The 19,984-nt window shown below is 36.3% G+C and overlaps 1 protein-coding gene across 5 annotated transcripts in view; it reads right to left on the bottom strand.

Moving 5' to 3' along the window:
- The window catches only part of PCCA (propionyl-CoA carboxylase subunit alpha), a 394,848-nt gene that overhangs the window by 258,157 nt on the left and 116,707 nt on the right, over positions 1-19,984 (bottom strand). For all 5 annotated transcript variants that reach the window (XM_014839245.3, XM_070520102.1, XM_014839234.3 and 2 more), the window contains exon 8: positions 12,211-12,247. In XM_014839245.3, coding sequence (XP_014694731.1) covers positions 12,211-12,247 — 37 coding nt within the window. The remainder of the gene's footprint in view (positions 1-12,210; positions 12,248-19,984) is intronic.

The raw sequence follows: 19,984 nt of genomic DNA, 5'->3' as shown, positions 1-19,984 counted from the left end.
TTTCCTAAAAGAAAGGTTCAAAGGAAAAAGGAAAAGAAAGCTATTTCAGAGAGTAAGACAGTCTTCTAGATGGACAAAAGAGGCTCTGATAACGTGATCTCAAAAGCTAAAACAAAAGAACCAGGGGGAAAAAAAATTCACAACAAACAGGAAGGAAATCCCCAGATGAAGGCCGTGCATTATAATTACAGGAAAATCAACCATTATGCATTGCATTCGTTATATTCCTTTACTCTCCTTTAATGTAAAATACTTAACTTACCTTTTTGCTTTGAGGGATTTTATTATGAAAGTGATATTTTTGAAAAATCCAAGGTGGTGGTTGTATAGAATATTCCACAATTTGAATTTACCTGATTGTCTCCTCATTATTGGATTCAGAATACAAATTTTTTAAAAATACTACATAGCTGACTTTGTACTCTCATTCTTAAAACATCCATTTGTCCTTTTGCTGATGAAGTTAGGTTTGATTACTTGAGTAAGATGGCATCTATTAAATTTCCTCATAAAATATGTCATTTTCTGTTTGTAACTAGCAAATAATCTTTAGGTTGACACTTGGAAACTGTGAATATCCTATCCTCAAACAATAGTCTACCCAATGGTAATAATAAACATTAATGATTCTTGCTCTAAGTAATTTCTACATTGTTTGTAGCAAGATGAGTTTAAAAGAATGAAGACATAGTTTTTTGCCTTTCCTCACTGTTGTTCCCCCAGTGGCTAAGAGTGCCTGGAGAATAGCATGCAAAATAATAGTAAGTAAACGTATTCATTAATAATCTCAGTAATTGCAAATCATTTATTTTCCCTGCTGTAATATATTTCACTGCATAAGCATACAGAAGCATTATCCATTCTACTATGACTAGACAATCAGATTTATACATACAATACTCCTATGAATATTTTTGTATGTGTTGCTTGCAATCCTGTGTAAGAGATTCCTGGAGAATACGTCTAGGAATACAACTGCTGGATGGTATGCAACTCTTATAAAGTCTTTATTAAAAATCCAATTTTTCCACTTTTCTTTATCCCCATTATCACCACACTCACAGAAACTACCATCACCTCTTCATAGGACTCCTGTAATAGCCTCCTAACAGAACTCCCTACACTATAGTTGGTCCCATCAAACTACACAGCGGTCAAAGATTCTTTTAAAATATATTATAAGATCACCTCTCTCTCCTGCCTAAAACACTAAGGGTTTACATTGTACTAAGAAAGAACCATAAACGTATAACGAAATAGAAATTATGAACTCTAGTAAGTTCATAAGTATGTAAGGCAGAGAGAGATGCCTAACATACACGTTGAATCAGAATACCAGAAAAGGCTATGCTAGACTTGCCCTAAGAAAGCTTTAAAAAAATAAGCCTGGAAGGTATTAATCTGAACACCAATTAACTTATCTAACAAACAAAATAAACTTTAACATCTTTTAAATAAAAATAACAAAATCCAAACACATAATATAACATTCAAAATGTTTACAGTCCAATCAAAAATTAAGAGACATCTGAAGAGGCAAAATGTGAACCACAACAGAAGAAAAACTGTCAACAGAAACAAACCCAGAAACGAAAAACCTTAAAGCAGCTATTACAAATTATAGCTACTACAAATATTGTAAGTATGGGAAAGGATTTAAAGGAAAAATGATCATAAAGAGAAGAGAGATAGAAAATATAAAAAATTAAAAATGGAATTCCTAGGTATAAAAGTAAAATGACTGAAAAGAAAAAAATCCAACAATGTATAGAAAGAATTATACACCATGACCAAGAGGGATTTATTCCAGGTATGCAAGGCTGGTTCTACATTAATAAACCAATTAATGCAACTCATCACATCAACAGGCTACAGAAGAAAAACTATATGACATATCAGCAGATACAGAAAAAGGATTTGACAAAATCCAACCACTGAGTTCAGCAAACTAAGAACGGAAGGAAACTTCTTAGACTTCATAAAGAACATCTACCAAAAAACCTTCAGCTAAGTAATGGTGAGAATCCAGATGCTTACTCCTTAAGATCAAGAACAATGCAAAGATATTCCCTCTGACCACTCCTATTCAACATCCTAGCACAGGGCCTTGCTTATGCAATAAGACAAGAAAAAGGCAAACAAATTGGGAAGGAAGAAATAAAACTCTTCATTAGCAGGTAATATGATTGTGTACAAAGAAAACCTCAAAGAATCAACCATCACCACCAAAAAAAATCTTCTAGAACTATAATAAGCGGTTATAGCAAGATTGCAGGATACAATGATAACATAAAATAGTTAATTTAAGGGCTGGTCCCATGGCCTAGTGGTTAAGTTCAGGAAACCCTTCTTCAGTGGCCCAGGTTCAGTTCACGGGCACAGACCTACACCACTCATCAGTGGCCATGCTATGGCAGTGACCCACATACAAAATAGAGGAAGACTGGTACAGATGTTAGCTAAAGGCGAATTTCCCTCAAGCAAAAAGAGGAAGATTGGCAACAGATGTTAGTTCAGGGTGAATCCTCCTCAGGGGAAAAAAAAGTTAATTGCATTCCTATATACTAGCAATGAAAACTTGGAATTTGAAATTTAAAACAAATTATCATTTACATTAGCACCAAAAAAATAAAATACTTAGGCATAAATCTAACAAAATATGCAAAGTATCTATATGAGGAAAACTGAAATTGTGATTACTGAAATTAAGGAAGATCTAAATAAACGGAGAAATATTCCACGTGCATGGATAGGAAGACTTGATATTGTTAAGATAACAATTCTCTCCAACTTGATCTATAGATTCAATGCAATCCCAATCAAAATCCCAGGAAGTAGGGGCTGGCCCCGTGGCCGAGTGGTTAAGTTCACGGGCTCCGCTGCAGGTGGCCCAGTGTTTCATTGGTTCGAATCCTGGGCGCGGACATGGCACTGCTCATCAAACCACGCTGAGGCAGCGTCCCACATGCCACAACTAGAAGGACCCACAACAAAGAATGTACAACTATGTACTGGGGGGCTTTGGGGAGAAAAAGGAAAAAAATAAAATAAAATCTTTAAAAAAATCCCAGGAAGTTATTTTGTGAATATCAACAAACTAATTTTAACATTTATCTAGAAAAACAAAAGGCCCAGAATGGCCAACACAATATTAAAGGGGAACAACAAGTTTGAAAGACTGACATTAACCAACTTCAAGACTTGTTATAAAGCTAGAGTAATCAAGTCAGCATGGTATTGGTAAAAGAACAGACAAATTAATCAATGGGATAGAATAGAGGGCCTGGATACAGACCTACAGAAATATAGTCAACTGATCTTTGACAGTGGAGCAAAAGCAATTCAATGGAGAAAGGATAGTCTCTGTAACAAATAGTACTAGAACAACTGGACATCCACATGCAAAAAAAATGAATCTGGGGGCCGGCCCTGCGGCCGGGTGGTTCAAGTTCTGCTCTGGCAGCCCAGGGTTCACAGGCTCAGATCCTGGGTGTGGAACTACTCCACTCATCAGCCATGCTGTGGAGGCTGATACATACAAAGTAGAGGAAGACTGGCACAGATGTTAGCTCAGTGACAATCCTCCTCAAGGGAAAAAAAAAGAGGAGGATTGGCAACGGATGTTAGCTGAGGGCAAACTTCCTCACCCAAAAAAAAAAAAGAACCTGGACACAGTCCTTAGACTTTTCATAAAAGATAACTCAAAGTGGTTCCTAAACCTAAATATACAATACAAAACAATAAAATGTCTAGAAGATAAATAGGAGAAAATCTAGGTGACCTTGCTTTTGGTGACGAGTTTTTACATACAACATCAAAAGCACAATCCATAAAAGAAAAACACTGATAAAGTGGACTTCATTAAAATTAAACACTTCCGGGGTAGGCCCGGTGGCGCAGCAGTTAAGTTTGCAGGGACTGCTCTGGCTGCCCAGGGTTTGCCAGTTCGGATCCCAGGTCCGGACCTACACCCCGCTGGTCAAGCCATCCTGTGGCAGGCATCCCACATATAAAGTAGAGGAAGAAGGGCATGGATGTTAGCTTAGAGCCAGTCATCCTCAGCAAAAAGAGGAGGACTGGCTTCAGATGTTAGCTCAGGGCTAATCTTCCTCAAAAGAAACAAAAAAATTAAACACTTCTGCTCTGCTACAAAATACTCTTAAGAGAATGTAAGCCCAAGTTATAGGGTAGAAGAAAATATTTTCAAAATACCTATCTGATGAAGGACTTGTATCTAAAATACACAGAGCTCCTGGGGGCCAGCCCAGTGGCGTAGCTGTTGAGTTCACATGCTACACTTTGGCAGCGTGAGGTTCCCTGGTTCAGATCCCAGGCACAGACCTAAGCACTGTTCATCAGGCCAAGCTGTGGCAGGCATCCCACATATAAAGTGGAGGAAGATGGGTACAGATGTTAGCTCAGGGCCAATCTTCCTCAGCAAAAAGGGGGAGGTTTGGCAGCAGATGTTAGCTGAGGACTAATCTTCCTCAAAAAAAATAAAAAAAGAAGCCAAGAAACTAGCAAAAATAGAATAAAAAAAATGGAACCAGCAAAAATAAAAAGCATACAATATAAAAAATTCAAACTATTGTAAATACAATAAATGTACATGGACTAAAACTCTCTGGTTAAAAGACACGGCCAATCTAATTAGAAAAAGAAAAACCAACATCAGTCCATATACTTACAAGAGATACACCTAAAACAGCAGTTCACTGGTTGGTTGAAAAGACAGAGCAACATACAAGGAAAAGACCAAAGTAAGCTAGTTTAGGCATATTAAGATCATATAAAATCAGATTTGAAAGCAAAAAGAAAGTCACTACATTTTGATAAAAAGTAAAATTAGCCAAGACACATGTTGAACTGCTATATTACTTATTAACTTATCTTCAGAATATTCATAGGCAAAACCTGACAAGCAAGGGAAAATTTGGAAATCTATTCTTTCAAAAATTGATCAAATAGCCAAAAACGTCACTACGAGATTTGAACATTCTAATAGCTACGTTTGACCTCTTGATCAGAAGGTATAAATTACAATATTTTTTCAAAGGTTTCTTCAACATATCTTTAACCACAGAGTCATATACCACATGCAAAACATTTTCTAAGCAGCATGAAATAAATAGAGGAAATAAAAGATTGCAGGGCTTGGCCAAGTATTTTTATCCCTCCTAAGTAGGAATATCATTCTTCCATATAAAAAAAACACGAGCAGCTTTTTTTTCTTTTTTTAATGTTAAACCATGTGAAAAGAAAGATGGGAGGAATAGGTAAAGGAAAACAGACAGGGCACAGAAGAAAGGACAACCAAAGTCCCTATACACTAATCAGAGACAGAGGCCGAGGCAGTTAGAAGACCAACATCAAGAAGAAACACATGGGAGAGCCTAAATTGCGAAGAATGTAAGACGTCACTGTCACAGGTTAGTGTGAAGGCAATAAGGCTCAGCAGAAGACTCTCATACATTTGAATCTTAAGATTCCTAAAAACTTCCATTAGTCCAGCCTAATGAATCCAAGAATAGCCTGCAAGAACTTCAGAGTAGTAGTCATTAATAAGCACATACAAAATTTACCTGAATAATCCTAGATTTTTTAAAAATTATCTATTTGTTGACAGATCATCATGTCTTACTTAATATTCCTGTTCTTCCCAGGTATCTCCATTATAAAATTGGAGATTAAGGAAAAACAGTGAGAAAATTACTGTCAAAGTATAATCTATAAACATTGTGGAAAAAAACTTTAAAATGTGCAATTAGTTAATTCATTTTTAAACTCATGGATTCATTCACTGAATAACCACTTACTGAATATATATTATGTGAGGAACATTGTCTTAAGTACTAAAAATACAAAGAAAACTAATCCATGGTCATTTTTACTATAAAATAGTAACCAAATGAACATAAAACAATCCTTTGCAAAGATAAACAGAATTTATTTAATGTAGGGAATCCCACACTATTTTAAGAAAAAGGCAATCCATCAAGATACTTCAATAAAAGGGGCAGGGAGGTATTTCCATGGGAATACTGCAGGACAAGGAACACACTTCATGAGACACTGCACCAGTTTGATATTATTTTCTCCTTTCCTTAAAAAATTCTTTATAACAAACATTCACTCTTTCACTCTTTCTTTTAACAAATAGTTACTTGAGAAAAATGTATATTCTTCTATTGTTGGGTAGAGTATTCTATTTATATCTATAAGGTCAAATTGGTTTATAGTGTTGTTCCAGATCTCTATTTCCTTATTGATCCTGTCTATGGACGTTCTATCTATTATTTACAGTGTGGTATTGAAGTCTCCAATTATTATAGTAGAAATATTTCTCCTTTCAATTCTGTCAATGTTTACTTCATATATTTTGGGTCTTTGCTGCATGGTGCATATATGTTTATAATAGTCAATACATTTATAATAATCAATATATAATGTCTTTGTCTCTTGTAACAGTTTTAGACTTAAAGTCTATCTTGTCTGATGTTAGTACAGCTGCCCCAACTTTCTTTTGGTTACTATTTGCATGGAATATCTTTTACCATCCTTTCACTTTCAATCTATTTCTGTCTCTGGAACTAAAGTGAGTTTCTTACAGACAGCATATAGTTGGATCATCGTTTTTATCCATTCTGCCAACATCTGCCACAGAGAGATATCATTTCACATACACTAGGATAGCCATAATATTTAAAAAATAAAAAAAATTTAAAAAACAGAAAGTAAGTGTTGGCGAGGATGTGAAGAAACTGGAACCCTCATACATTCCTGATGGGAAGGTAAAATGGTTCAGCCACTATAGAAAAGAGTTTGGGAGATTCCTCAAAATTTAAACACAGATTTACCATATAACCCAGCAATTCCACAACTAAATATATACCTAAAAGAACTGAAAAAAAGTACCCAAACAAATACATGTATGTTCATGTTCATAGCAGCCCTATTTACAATAGTCAAAAGGTTAAAACAACTCAAATGTCCATCCGCAGGTGAATGATAAACAAAATGTGGTATATATATACAATGGAATATTATTCAGTCATAAAAAGGAATGAAGTACTGATACATGGTAAAACATGGATGAATTCTGAAAACTCTAAGTGCAAGAAATCAGACACAAAAGGTCGCACATTGTATGATTCCTTTTATATGAAATACCCAGAATAGGCAAACCCATAGGGACAGAAAGTAAATTAGTGGTTGCCAGGGGCTAGAGGGATAAGAAGTGAATACTAATGGATATAGGATTTCTTTTAGGGGTAATGAAAATGTTCTGGAATTAGACAGTGGTGATGGCTGTACAACTTTGTGAATATACTAAAAACCACTGAATTGTACACTTTGTACACTTTTATAGTATTTAAATTTTATCTCAATTCAAAAAGATCTAATCTTTAGCATAAAAATTTAGAAGAAGTTGCCTCTGGACGTCAGGGATGACGACTGAGTTGGAAAGAGCATGAGGGAGCTCTCTGGAGTGATAGTAATTAATGTTCAGTATCTTGCTGGGGTTTTGGGTTACACAGACGTATGCATATATCAATCAGCAAATACAGACTTAAGATTTGTTCACGTTACTATATACAAATTTCACCTCAAAATAATATAATTGTATACAAATATTGAATGCAGTTAATCACATGTAATTTAAAGTATGTAGTGGGATGCATACTGATATCTGCAATGTACTCTGAAATGTACCAAAATTAAGATGGATTAACAAATGGATAGATAAGTGATAACACAAGTTTAGTAAAAGTGAAATCTTGGTGTTGGGTATATAGGTACACACTGTAAAATTCTCTCAATATGTTGTCTGATTGAAATTTTTCAAAGTAATATATTGAGGAAAAAGTTAACGAACATGAAAAAAAAATCCAAAAGTCATGAGTACTACGCAGAGATTTAGAATACCGTTGTAAGATAGAATGACTGAATGACAATATTAGAGTGTCTTCTCTTGAAGACATGATATTTAAGCAAAGAAATGAAAGGCTACATGGAGCCATCTATGTGAAACTATCAGCTAAGGTATTCCAGGCTTCCCTTCTCTCCCCTGTCTCCAAAAAATCTTATTCTAAGGCCCTGAAGTTTGGTGTGTTCAAGAAAGCCAGCGTGACTGAAGGATAGGCAAGGAAATGAGATTGGAGAGAAAGGCAGGTGGCAAATCATTTGGATTTGTAGTCAGGGTAAGGAATTTTGATTTTACCTAAGTGCAACAGAAAACCATTAAACCAGGGTTTAAAGCAGGGGTGGGGTAGGATGTGATGGGATGTGTCCTTACCAGTTAGAGTTTTAAAATATCACACTGACGGCTATGTGAAGAACAGCTTTTAACTGTTTAAGAAAAGAAGCAGAGAAACTATTGTTCCTGGAAGGACAATGGTAGTTAGAGGAGAGTGCTAGGAGTAAAGATGATTAAGTAGTGAATATGGGAGATATTCTGAATGAAGAACTGACTGTATCTACTGATAGAGTATACTAGAATAACAAGGAAAAAGATACCAGGATAGATTTTAGGTTTCAGCTTTAGCCACTGAGAATGGAGTGACATTTACTGAGATGTAGAAACTGTGGGAGAAGGAGTTGTGGAGAATGGTGGACCTGAGGATCCAAAAAATTTTATTTAAATTGGGCATGATCTGTGATTGTGAGAAAGACTAGCAAAAGCAAAGAAAAGAATCAGAATAATCTGCAAGTTGTTAAAGAACAGGTTTCAGATTTACTATTTCTTTTCCTTTTAAGAATCAATTTTGGCTTGATTGTATTAAGGACCTTTGATCCCATGAAAAGATCAACCTTTAATGCAAATCAAGCTCCCTGATTACCGTTGTCTATCTCTGGGGTTAAAGAGAAACTGGGGATCAATAGCCCTGTATCTCTAAACCTAGAGAGGTCAAAGGGAAAAATCAGGAGTGAGAATGAGGGAGACAAGGAAGACCAAAAATAAGTACACAGAGGTTACATAGTAAGTCTTAACTGTCTCTCACCCATCAAGGATAAAAGGGTGTTTCTTTAATTCCACATATAACATTCTTAAGTGCCTTACAGTATTTTACACAAAGTGGTGACTCAAATTTTAGCTCTCATTCTCTAATCTCATTAGTTTAGCCAAAGTATAATGAAAAATCCATGGTCTTTGGAGCTAAATGAACCTAAATTTAAAGCAGGCCCACCACTCAGTAGCTCTGTGACCTTGAGCAAATTACTTACCATATCTAATCCTTAGTTTCTTAAATGTAAATGAAAATAATTAACCCAAGAATTAGCATGAGAAATAACATTCACAAAGCACCCACTACATGGAAGAAATGCTCCGTAAACAAGAGCCACTGTTATGTAAAAGACACCTAATTCGTCACTGCTAAGGCAGTCAGTTTCCTCCTTGGGCAGCAAAGACTCCTGTTTCCAGAAGAGAAGTAGAGACACGAGAGGAGAAAATCACATAAAAAATAATCAATTTCATTTTCACCATGTAACACAGAAAGAAGTAAAACATGAATAAGTATGACACATGGTCAATCCACAACTTACAAATAGATAGGTTCAAAGGTTTAGTTATAATTCAGTTGTTTAGAACTAGGAACATATTTTCCCATGGAATCATTGTTGAATTCACCTCTTAGACAAACTCACAAAGGTCCATTGAAATCATAATGTAGTTTAAATGTGATGTTCTCAATAAAATTAGTAGAAAACAAAACTGATGAATCACGAAACAATACCGAAAACCAAGGGATTCTAATAATATGTAATTTCATTTATTTTAGAAGCTAGCACTGAGGGAAAAGATTTTATGGGACGTTTCCGTGGTGATTCAAGAAAGTGTTTTCAGGGAAACTCCAAAAGCTTTATAAAACTGATGACTCTAGTTATTATGTTTTATTTCACCTCGAATTTTATGGCTTCCCTTTCTTTCAGCATAAGCAAAACACAAGCACTCTTATACTTACTTGCCATGATTGCCATCATTTATTTCAGAAATGAGAAGGAGTAATTAGGGAAGAATAAGAAGAGGGGCTGGCCCCGTGGCCGAGTGGTTAAGTTTGCGCGCTCCGCTGCAGGCGGCCCAGTGTTTCGTCGGTTCGAATCCTGGGCGCGGACATGGCACTGCTCGTCAGACCACGCTGAGGCAGCGTCCCACATGCCACAACTAGAGGAACCCACAACGAAGAATACACAACTATGTACCGGGGGGCTTTGGGGAGAAAAAGGAAAAAATAAAAAATCTAAAAAAAAAAAAAAAAATAAGAAGAAAGATAGGGAAGAGGAAGAAGTCATAAAAGATGTGCCCAAATAGAAAGAAAAGAACCTTAGATTGAATTAGGTAAATTCAGTAGTAAAACACTGGAAAGCGGGTGAAGCACAGAATTAAAATATTAAGGGAGGAAAGCCAAGTGATGAGAACTGGTCAGAGTATATCATCATTAACTGGTTGTTTTAAAGGTCACAGATTATTTTTAAAAATTTAGAAGACACGGCATGAAAGCAAGCAAGGAATCTGCAGCCTGCCCTTTACACAAAGGAAATGCTCAAGAGTTGAAGATTCATAATTCACAATGCGGCATGCCAAAGTTATTCAGGATTTTCTCCTAATCCCTTCTTATTTCTCCAAATTCCTCCAAATATTCTGTCCTTTTTATGTAGATACTATCGTGAGAATACTATTATTATATCCTACTATGTAGATAAAACACTACTATCAAACAAGAACTAGGAAAAACGACTTCTGAAATCTAAAAGTATGCAATAGAATACAATGAAATTATTTTAGGAAAGTCTCCTCAAAAGCTAGCAGGTATGCCACATGCCTCTTAGGCTATCAGGAATGCCAGTGGTTTCAAACCACAGAAACTTTTGATTTTCTCAGAGAAATAAACCACAAATCAGTTCCATGTACTCCAAGTTTTCAGCAATCTAGCAAATCTTCCTGGGAAGTACTGACACGCTTTTTGAAAACACTGAGGGAGTCTGAAGAAATGATTAATGAAGAGATGTTGTAGTCAGATAAAGTAAGATTTTCTAGTGCCTGATCTTAAAAGTCCATGACCTATATCGGTAAGAAAAATGTTTGCAAAACAAATAAACAACAAAACACACTTAACAATGAGCCAAACCCAAATAATTTAGCCAATCCAACAGAGGTGTAACAAGCCAAACAGCTTTTAAAATAACTAAAGAACTGCTAAGCTAGACTGCTCCTACTGCAAAGAATATATTTAGTCATGCAAGAGGTTACTTTCAGACCAATAAGATATTTCTACATATCACAACTATGCAAACTGATAAATCAAATGCTCTCCAAATGTATGAAATAACTCTGAATAATCAATCTTAATGAGAAAACAGGACTAAAGAAATGTTAATGTAGCATGCAGAAAAGCTTGGCCCTATCCTAGTGTGGGAATGCAAGAAGATGCTGTGAATTCCTGATTACCAAGCATTTTCTAATTTCTCTCACATATCCACAAATTTCAGTCAAATGTTTTACAAAAACTAACTTGATTAACAAAATTGTAAAGTTGTTTAATAGCAGTGCTAACCTATGATAACAGTATGCCCTCATGTATTTTCCTAATTAGCAGATATTGAAAATACAACAGTTGTCATGAGCACCAGGAATACTTTCGAAAATAAAAAGTTGAGAAGCACTGCCCCAGGACAATTACACCTAAAACAGTCAAGTAAACTGTCTTTAAAATGTCCTTCACTTTACCTTTGATTCCAATTTAGAATATTCAGTTCTAATTTCTCACATTCTACTTTCTATTTCCTAGTAAGATTACTAAATTGATATTTAAATCTCAGGAAAAGGTGAAAACTTGAAGAGCCTTGTCAAATATGATATCTTCATCTTAATCATGTATGTCCTTAATTTTAATAAGATGTATTCAACTATGTATATCTAAATTTATATTACATCCAATCTCAAGAATTCGTAAGACAATTCCTTCCTTTAATTAGCCAGTGATTTCATCTTACAAAAAAGCTATCCTTCAGGTCAAATTACTCTTTAAAGTTCACTTTAATAAGGGAGTATGGTAATTCAACTGATAAATTCTTCCAGAGCAATAAGTAATCAGAAAGCTAAAACTATTAAAAAATGACTTGCTCTATAGGAATTGCTTATTACATGTTTACTCAACCATATCTGCTGAAAGACATAGAAACTCTACCAAAGTTAATTTAAGAACTTACCAATTTCCCTTGCAATTCTGACAGCTTCATCTGCATCCTGTAAGAGCAGGAAATGAGACCCAACATTAATCCCATCAGCCATTGCACAATGTCTTTAGGGCAGTCATATATTGCACTACTGTCTCCTCTGATTCATTTAATGTTCAATTTTACAACCTTCTAACTCTTTTCATTCAGAGAAATGTAAAATTAATACCATAAGTGGAATGTAAATTCTACCTCATCATTATTATATTAAGAAACTCAAAGCAGTTTGAAATGAGCTGGCAGGAAGCACTACCAGAATTGCCAAATGATTTGGTGCAGTTGCTGGAATTTAACGGCAGAATTTAGATCTTTACAATCAATACTGAATCATAAATTAGATCATTAAAGCTTGTCCACAGCCAGCTTGTTTCTGTCTCTCTGATATTTATATGTCATGTTTTCCTAGATTCTGTCAGCAGGGGGAGTTGATTCTCTATTGTTTGGGAGGAGCTCAACAGATTTTCCAGAAATAAAAAAGTAAATCTCCAGTATCTATAGGAATTGCCAATTGTTCCCCCCCAGAAAATTCCTTTAGTGATCTCCATCACTTTTCCTTTTTTATTTCATCCTTTTTTTGTATACATATTTTATCTTTACCAGTTATATCTTGTTACATAAATTAAAACCTTAAATTCAACAAACCAACTAGCAGGGGGGCAACTTTCAAAAAGCCAAGGAAAGAAAATGCGTTCCAAAACAGTGCAAGGTAAGAGTTTATGAATGTAAGGATTAAGTATCACTAAATATCAACCAATGCCACTGAAAGGACAAAAATTTCCTTTGCATCCAAACCATTTCATTGATTAGTAACTCTCACCTAACACACTCAAAATAGAACACTCCCGATACATTTCCCCATAAAGAGAAAGCTGAAAAGGTATTAAACCCAAACCCCCTACTAAATTCAACTTTTTTTTATAATTCAGTGACATAAACAAAACTATCACAAGGAATGACAATAACGTTTTGAGACTACTAGCTGGTAAGAATGCCTGAATTTTTAGAAAATAACTTTAAAATGTTAAAGTGAAAGCTGGTATTTCTCAAGCTTTTAAGCTAACACTTTAAAGTAGAGTAACCATGTCAGAATCCTCCCCCAAAAGCGAGGTGGGGGATGTTTATAACTGCTTCATTTATGTCTAATAAAAAAAAATCTTCCTTAAAAGTCTTCAGTACCTAATAACATCCCCTGAATAAGGAGGTTGGCAGGGGAAGTTGTCAGAAAAATTTAATTTCCTTTCATTAGCCAGTCTGCTCCACAAATAGGTGCTTGTTAAGTTCAAAGCGGTCCTGAGAGCGACATCAGTTCTAAGTCTCTTTTTTTTTTTACTCCAAGCAGTCACATCTGCTAATGAGATTTTCCAAATAACAATTGTGTTCAAGTCAGAGATAAATCTATACCTCCCACTCTACCCCCGAAAAATCAAGGTTTACTGCTTTATTACACCTTGCTGTTTCGCTGACCCTAGATTCTCCAAATTTTAGCTTAAAGGGATAAAAATCCATGAAAAGGGTCATTTAAGAATGTTAGTGGTTTCCACACATTGAGTTTGAAGGTTCTTTGTTCAAGCCAGTGACAGTTATTGGAGAATACTTCCCCTTAATAGCCTCTCTGTCAGGAAGTGTTAAACCTGCCAAATGCGGACAATTAGTGCCTCGAGAACAAAATACAGGAAGAGTGCTGGCTGATGGAGACTGGATTATAAGAGGCCTAGAAGGAAACTTTCAACATGTCTTTTCTTTCAAACATGTAATAGTATATTTGCAAAAGACATTCTAGAGAAAACAAACTGCTATCTAAAAAGTTCATTACCTTGAGACAACTAACACGCAAATGTTAAAAAATAATTCATAGAATTCATTAGTCATATTTTGTCATTTACTTATATATACACATAGTATGGATGTATGTGTGTGTACAGAGAGAGAGATCTACACAAAGCAAAACTTCTAAAAATTCTTTAACTGCCACAAATCCAACACTTTTATAAACTGCCACAAAACAATCTTGTCTTTTAACTAATCAATATGCTTTAAGTTTCCTCACAGTGAAAATCAAATTCTACTAAATGAACTTCCAAGTAAAATCAAACTGCCTTAAAAATTAATTTTTCGGGGCTGGCCCCGTGGCCGAGTGGTTAAGTTCGCGCGCTCCGCTGCAGACGGCCCAGTGTTTCGTTGGTTCGAATCCTGGGCGCGGACATGGCACTGCTCATCAGACCACGCTGAGGCAGCGTCCCACATGCCACAACTAGAAGAACCCACAACGAAGAATATACAACTATGTACCGGGGGGCTTTGGGGAGAAAAAGGAAATAATAAAATCTTTAAAAAAAAAAAATTAATTTTTCACTTGCCACTCATTCATCCCAATATATTTTATTGAGGACATATTATGTACTGAACATTAAAAAAAACTCCACTGTCAGTTTCAACAATAAACTATTAAATAAAGTCAGCTCCTATATGTTCTTTCAGCACATTTAGTTTTCTTATCAGGCTACATAAAACTACTTTTAAAAGAGATGAAAATCCCCAAATAGCTCCAAATTCAGTGGCACTGACACATCACACAGTACAACTTCCCTATAAGGATACAGGTAGAAAAAAAATTTTAATAAAAAACTTGAATCAACAAGAAAAAGACCAACAATCATCAGGAAAAATGGGCAAAGGATTAAATAAGTAGTTTACATAAAATGAAATCCAAAAGCATAATATATAAAATATGTTCAACTTGAGTCATAATTACAGACATACAAATGAAAACAATGAGACACCACTTTTCATCTGCCAAAGTCTGATGATAGCCAGGAGAGATGACCTTAAGGTAAACAGGCACTGCTCTTACTACCAGTGCAGTACAAAATGGTGCAATCTTTTTAAAAAGATATTGTCAGTATCTATCAAAGGTTTGAGGACATACACCTTTCGACCCAGTGATTTCATTTTTCGGGAGCTATCATACAGATATACTCACATGCATGAACACAGAGAAATATATAAAGAAATTTATTATTTTCAATTTGTTGGTGTTTTGATAAGCAAAGAAAATCAGAAAAACAAGATTAAAGGTCTTCAATAACAAACTGGTACCATAAACAGTACATGCATAAAATGAAATATTACATAGCCTTATTTTAAAAAAATGAGGTTGATCCATTTGTTCTTATTCATTCATTTACTCATTAATTCAATAAATATTTACCAGGCAATACTACATGAAATAGTTTTTGTCCTCATGGAACTGTATAGCCTAATGAGAGAAACAGAAAAGAGAGTAAAATCAATTGAGAATTGAAATAAATGTTACATGGAACCAAATAGTACTGAGGGAGAGAAAGCAAGAGAACCTGTTTTAGATACACAGCTCAGAAAGGGTCCTTCTGAAGTAAGATTTAAACTAAAACCTGAAGATACATCAGCCAGCTGCCATGGGAAGATTAGGGAGAAAGGATTCCAGACAGAAAGAACATGTACAAATCCTTAGATTAGGAAGGCAATTAAATGTTCTAGAAGCTGAAAGGAGGTCCATGAGGCGAGAAGTGAAGCACAGTAAGGAAGTGGCAGGAAAGGAGAGGATGGAGGACGAGCAGAAGGCACGGCCTGTCCTGGAAGGACCTGCCAGGATTCAGTACGGAGTTCCAAATGCCAGGGCTCTATGCAGGGGAATGACGACTTAGATTTAGGTTTTAAGAAGATAACTCTGGGGGCTGGCCCATAGCCGAGTGGTTGAGTTCGCACTCTGCTCCTGCAGCCCAGGATTTGCTGGTTCAGATCTTGAGCACAGACCCAGCACGACTCCTCAAGCCACGCTGAGGTGGCATCCCACATAGCACAATTAGAAGGACCTACAACTAGAATATACAGCTATATACTGGGGGACTTTGGGGAGAAGAAGGAGGAAAAAAAAAGATTGGCAACAGTTGTTAGCTCAGGTGCCAATCTTTAAAAAAAAAATTAAATCAGCCACACTTGAAGGTATTTTCAAATTATCTAATTAATGACTTCCAGGGCATTAAATGTTACCAAAACAAACTAGTATTCCCTAAATCTGCTTAAATGCTTCATGACTCCCCATGCCTTAGAACCAAATTTAAACTCCTTAACTTAGTTTCAATACTTGATCCTGCCTGCCTGAGCCACCAGTCTCATCCCCAGTCCCTCTCCAACTCGCACCAAATGAACAGTTTGGAGAGAGGTGAGAGGGATACGGAGAGTCCAGTTGGGAAGCAGTAGTCTAGGTAAGAGAAAAATTACCAGTTTCTCTTATACTCAGGGGTGCACGTTTCAGGTTTCACCTAAATGTCACTTGCTTTAGAAAGCCTTTCCAGTTCTCCTATACCAGGCTAGGTGCCATTGCTGTGTGATCACATTACACTTTGTCCTTCCATTATGACAGCCCCTGTCACACTTAATCTCCATGAAAGCAATGACTAGCTCTAGTCTTTCTCTCTACTGAATCTCCACAGCTTAGCAAATTGACACAATCAACACATTATTTGTTAAATGAATAAACAAGTATCCATCAGCTTCCTAGAAATAAGTCTGTTATGATAAGACAATCTCTTAAATGATCTAGTCCAACACCAACAGAACTACTCATCTCCAGAGCATCAGTGTTATAAGTGGGTAAACTCATATCCAAGGACATGTAGTGGCTTCTTCAAATTCACATATCTAAGTGATATACAGTAAGGAAGTGCCACACAGTAGTTCAGAGCAGGGGCTCAAGAACCAGATAGGCTTGGGTTGTGCTTCAGTTTGAAACAAAGTACACTCCATGAAACATTGTTGACGTTGGGCAACATCAAGCCAAATATATACCCTTGTCTCGGAATTCTCACTGAGGCACTTTTTCACTGCATCATGCAACTTCAAAATGTTGAAACTAGGATTTCACAAAACCTATTCTTAAAAATATATATATACAGTGCTACCGAAACTGTAATTTTAAAATAAATATTTCATTAATTTAAAAAATCAAACTTTATATGGTAGTAAGTTTTCAAATTAAAGGGCCACAAGTTTAAGTTATACTAAAAAGTAATAAAAAGGAGGTTCATTTCAATTTAAAGATATTAAACTTCAATAAAAATGTAAAATAAAAATTACATTTTATTTGACCAAACACGCTTTGCTCTTTATTTATGTAAAACAAATCTCTTTTAAGCAAAACATCATTACTTCTTCACAAATCCAACTTAGCAATATTTGAAGGAAAAGCAGAACTGATTCTTCTTTTGAGTCTTAGTTTTAAAACATTCTTAAGACAGGTCTCACATCTATTAATTAGATGACATACAATACAACTATGAAAATACCAAAGGGATTAAAACTGCAGACTCTGTTCAAGTATTGTTCAATATAATAACATTCTATAATATATTAAAAGAGAATTTCTAACAGATAGGACAATAATCCCCCTGAAAATGGAAGAAAAGTCAAAGACAAAAATTTCAATAAAAGATGGGCCGGTCCCGTGGCTGAGTGGTTAAGTTCACACACTCTGCTTCAGCGGCCCAGGGTTTCACCGGTTGGGATCCTGGGTGCAGACATGGCACCACTCATCAGGCCATGTTGAGGTGGCATCCCACATGCCACAACTGGAAGGACCCACAACTAAAAGTATACAACTATCTACTGGAGGGATTTGGGGAGAAAAAAGCAAAAGAAAAAAAATTTCAATAAAAGAAATTTAATGTTACTGATTCCATTATACAATTTTCAACTGAAGTATTTAGAATAATATTTTCATTTTCACATCAAAAGTAATAAAATTGAGGGGTTGGTCCAGTGACATAGTAGTTAAGTTAGCATGCTCGACATCAGCGGCCTGGGGTTTGCTGGTTTGGATCCCAGGCACGGACCTGCGCACTGCTTATCAAGCCATGCTGTGGTGGAATACCACATATAAAATAGAGGAAGATGGGCACAGATGTTAGCTCAGGGACAATCTTCATCAGCAAAAAGGGAAAGATTGGCAGCAAATGTTAGCTCAGGGCTGATCTTCCTCAAAAAAAAACAAAAAGGTAATAAAATTGAGAAAATACAGGAAAGTACACAAATAAATGAAAAATACATTAGCAATAATAATACTCCTAACAGCTTTGAATCAGGCGGTAGGAAAAAGGAAGAGCCCAACAATACCATTTGATTCTATTCTTGTAAGTGATAAAAATCCCTGTGGTTCACTCTGTAATCCAGCCTGTCTTGAAAGAAGCCACACTCAGCTTATGAAGTTATTTAACACCTGGGAACACTGACGAAGAAAGGGTTGCAGGAAAGCATTAACCTATACAATTCCAAAACAGCAGTTCAAGAAATGGAGAAAAAGGAAAGAAGCCAATGGAACCAGTAACCATTTCTTTAACTCTATTTCAGCACAACTTACATTAAGTGAGCTCTACCATCCAACCCAAGAACAAAACAGTGAAAAATTCTGTTTTACAGAGAATATGATGGGAGGGGTGGGTGATGTCACTTTATCCAAACACAAAGCAGATCACAAAAATGTAAAAAGGAGCTAACAGCAACTGGGGGCCTTGTCTGCAAGCCTAATTTATCTGTTAATACTCTACGGCACCCATCTTCAAGGCAGCAAAGCCCAGCAGCTGAGAGTGCAGGTGCTGGAGCCAGGAGGCACAGACTCCAACACTAGTTCTGTGACAGTAAACAAGTTACCTACCAGTGTGCCTCTCTGGAATTCTATTCCCTCATCTGTAAGATGTAGATAATAACAATATCTATCATATGGGGATATGGAGAAGATGAAATTAGTTAAGGCTGAAACATACTAGTACAGTATCTGGCACAGTAAGCACTCAACGTTGGCACTCTATGATAAAATGGGCAGCCTGCCACCCCAAACTGCTAAGTTTGTTTCTTTCCTGCCTGATCTTGGTTGTTACATCCTGTGGTCACCACTCACTCTCTAAACCTGTATAATATAGAATACTGGCACTACGAGACTGCAAAAAATGTGCACTTGCATCTCCAGTACACTTCACCAGATCAGATGATCTGTGTACTCGTTATTGCTGGTGAGCAAGGGAGAAGGGCAGGGAGGGGAAGGAAGGACTACAGCAAAGACAGGCCAACTTAAATAGTTCTCCCTGACGGTGGACACCCAACTTCTACAGTGACCTCAGTGTCAAACACTGACTCTACCATCCACGATTCAAAGCGCGCCTCTCCTTTCTCACTTGTTACGTACAGCCTACTTACCACCCCTGACTTCTGTGCTCACTGGATGAGTACTGCTACGCATTCATATGGGAAACTACCTGGGAGTTTACTTTCCTCAGCTGGTTCTAGAACAAATCTGTTTTTGCAAAAACAGATCATTGCTTCAAGGCACAATGGGTCAAAGCTGTATCTGTACACAACAAACGATCCCCAAACTATTCTGTATTCCTATAGAAAGTAAAGCAAAATTTTCAACAATCCTGGGTTCAGGAAATAGGTTCCACACAACTGTGTTTTCCAAATAACTCCAAGTCAAGCAGAAGACTGTTTTCATATACTTTCAAATCTTTCTAAAATTTAGTATATGTTTCTACAATTATAAAACAGCATAGTAAACATAATTGGGTCTTTTTTCAAAAATATAAAGCCTAGGGCTGGCCCCGTGGCCAAGTGGTTAAGTTCACACGCTCTGCTTCGGTGGCCCAGGGTTTCACCGGTTTGGATACCGGGTGTGGACATGGCACCACTCATCAGGCCACACTGACGAGGTGCTGTCCCA

This window comes from Equus asinus, chromosome 11 (genome assembly GCF_041296235.1).
Source record: "Equus asinus isolate D_3611 breed Donkey chromosome 11, EquAss-T2T_v2, whole genome shotgun sequence".
Lineage (NCBI taxonomy): Eukaryota > Metazoa > Chordata > Mammalia > Perissodactyla > Equidae > Equus > Equus asinus.
The sequence above is the reverse complement of the archived record's forward strand: the minus strand, read 5'-3'. Positions and strand labels throughout refer to the sequence as shown.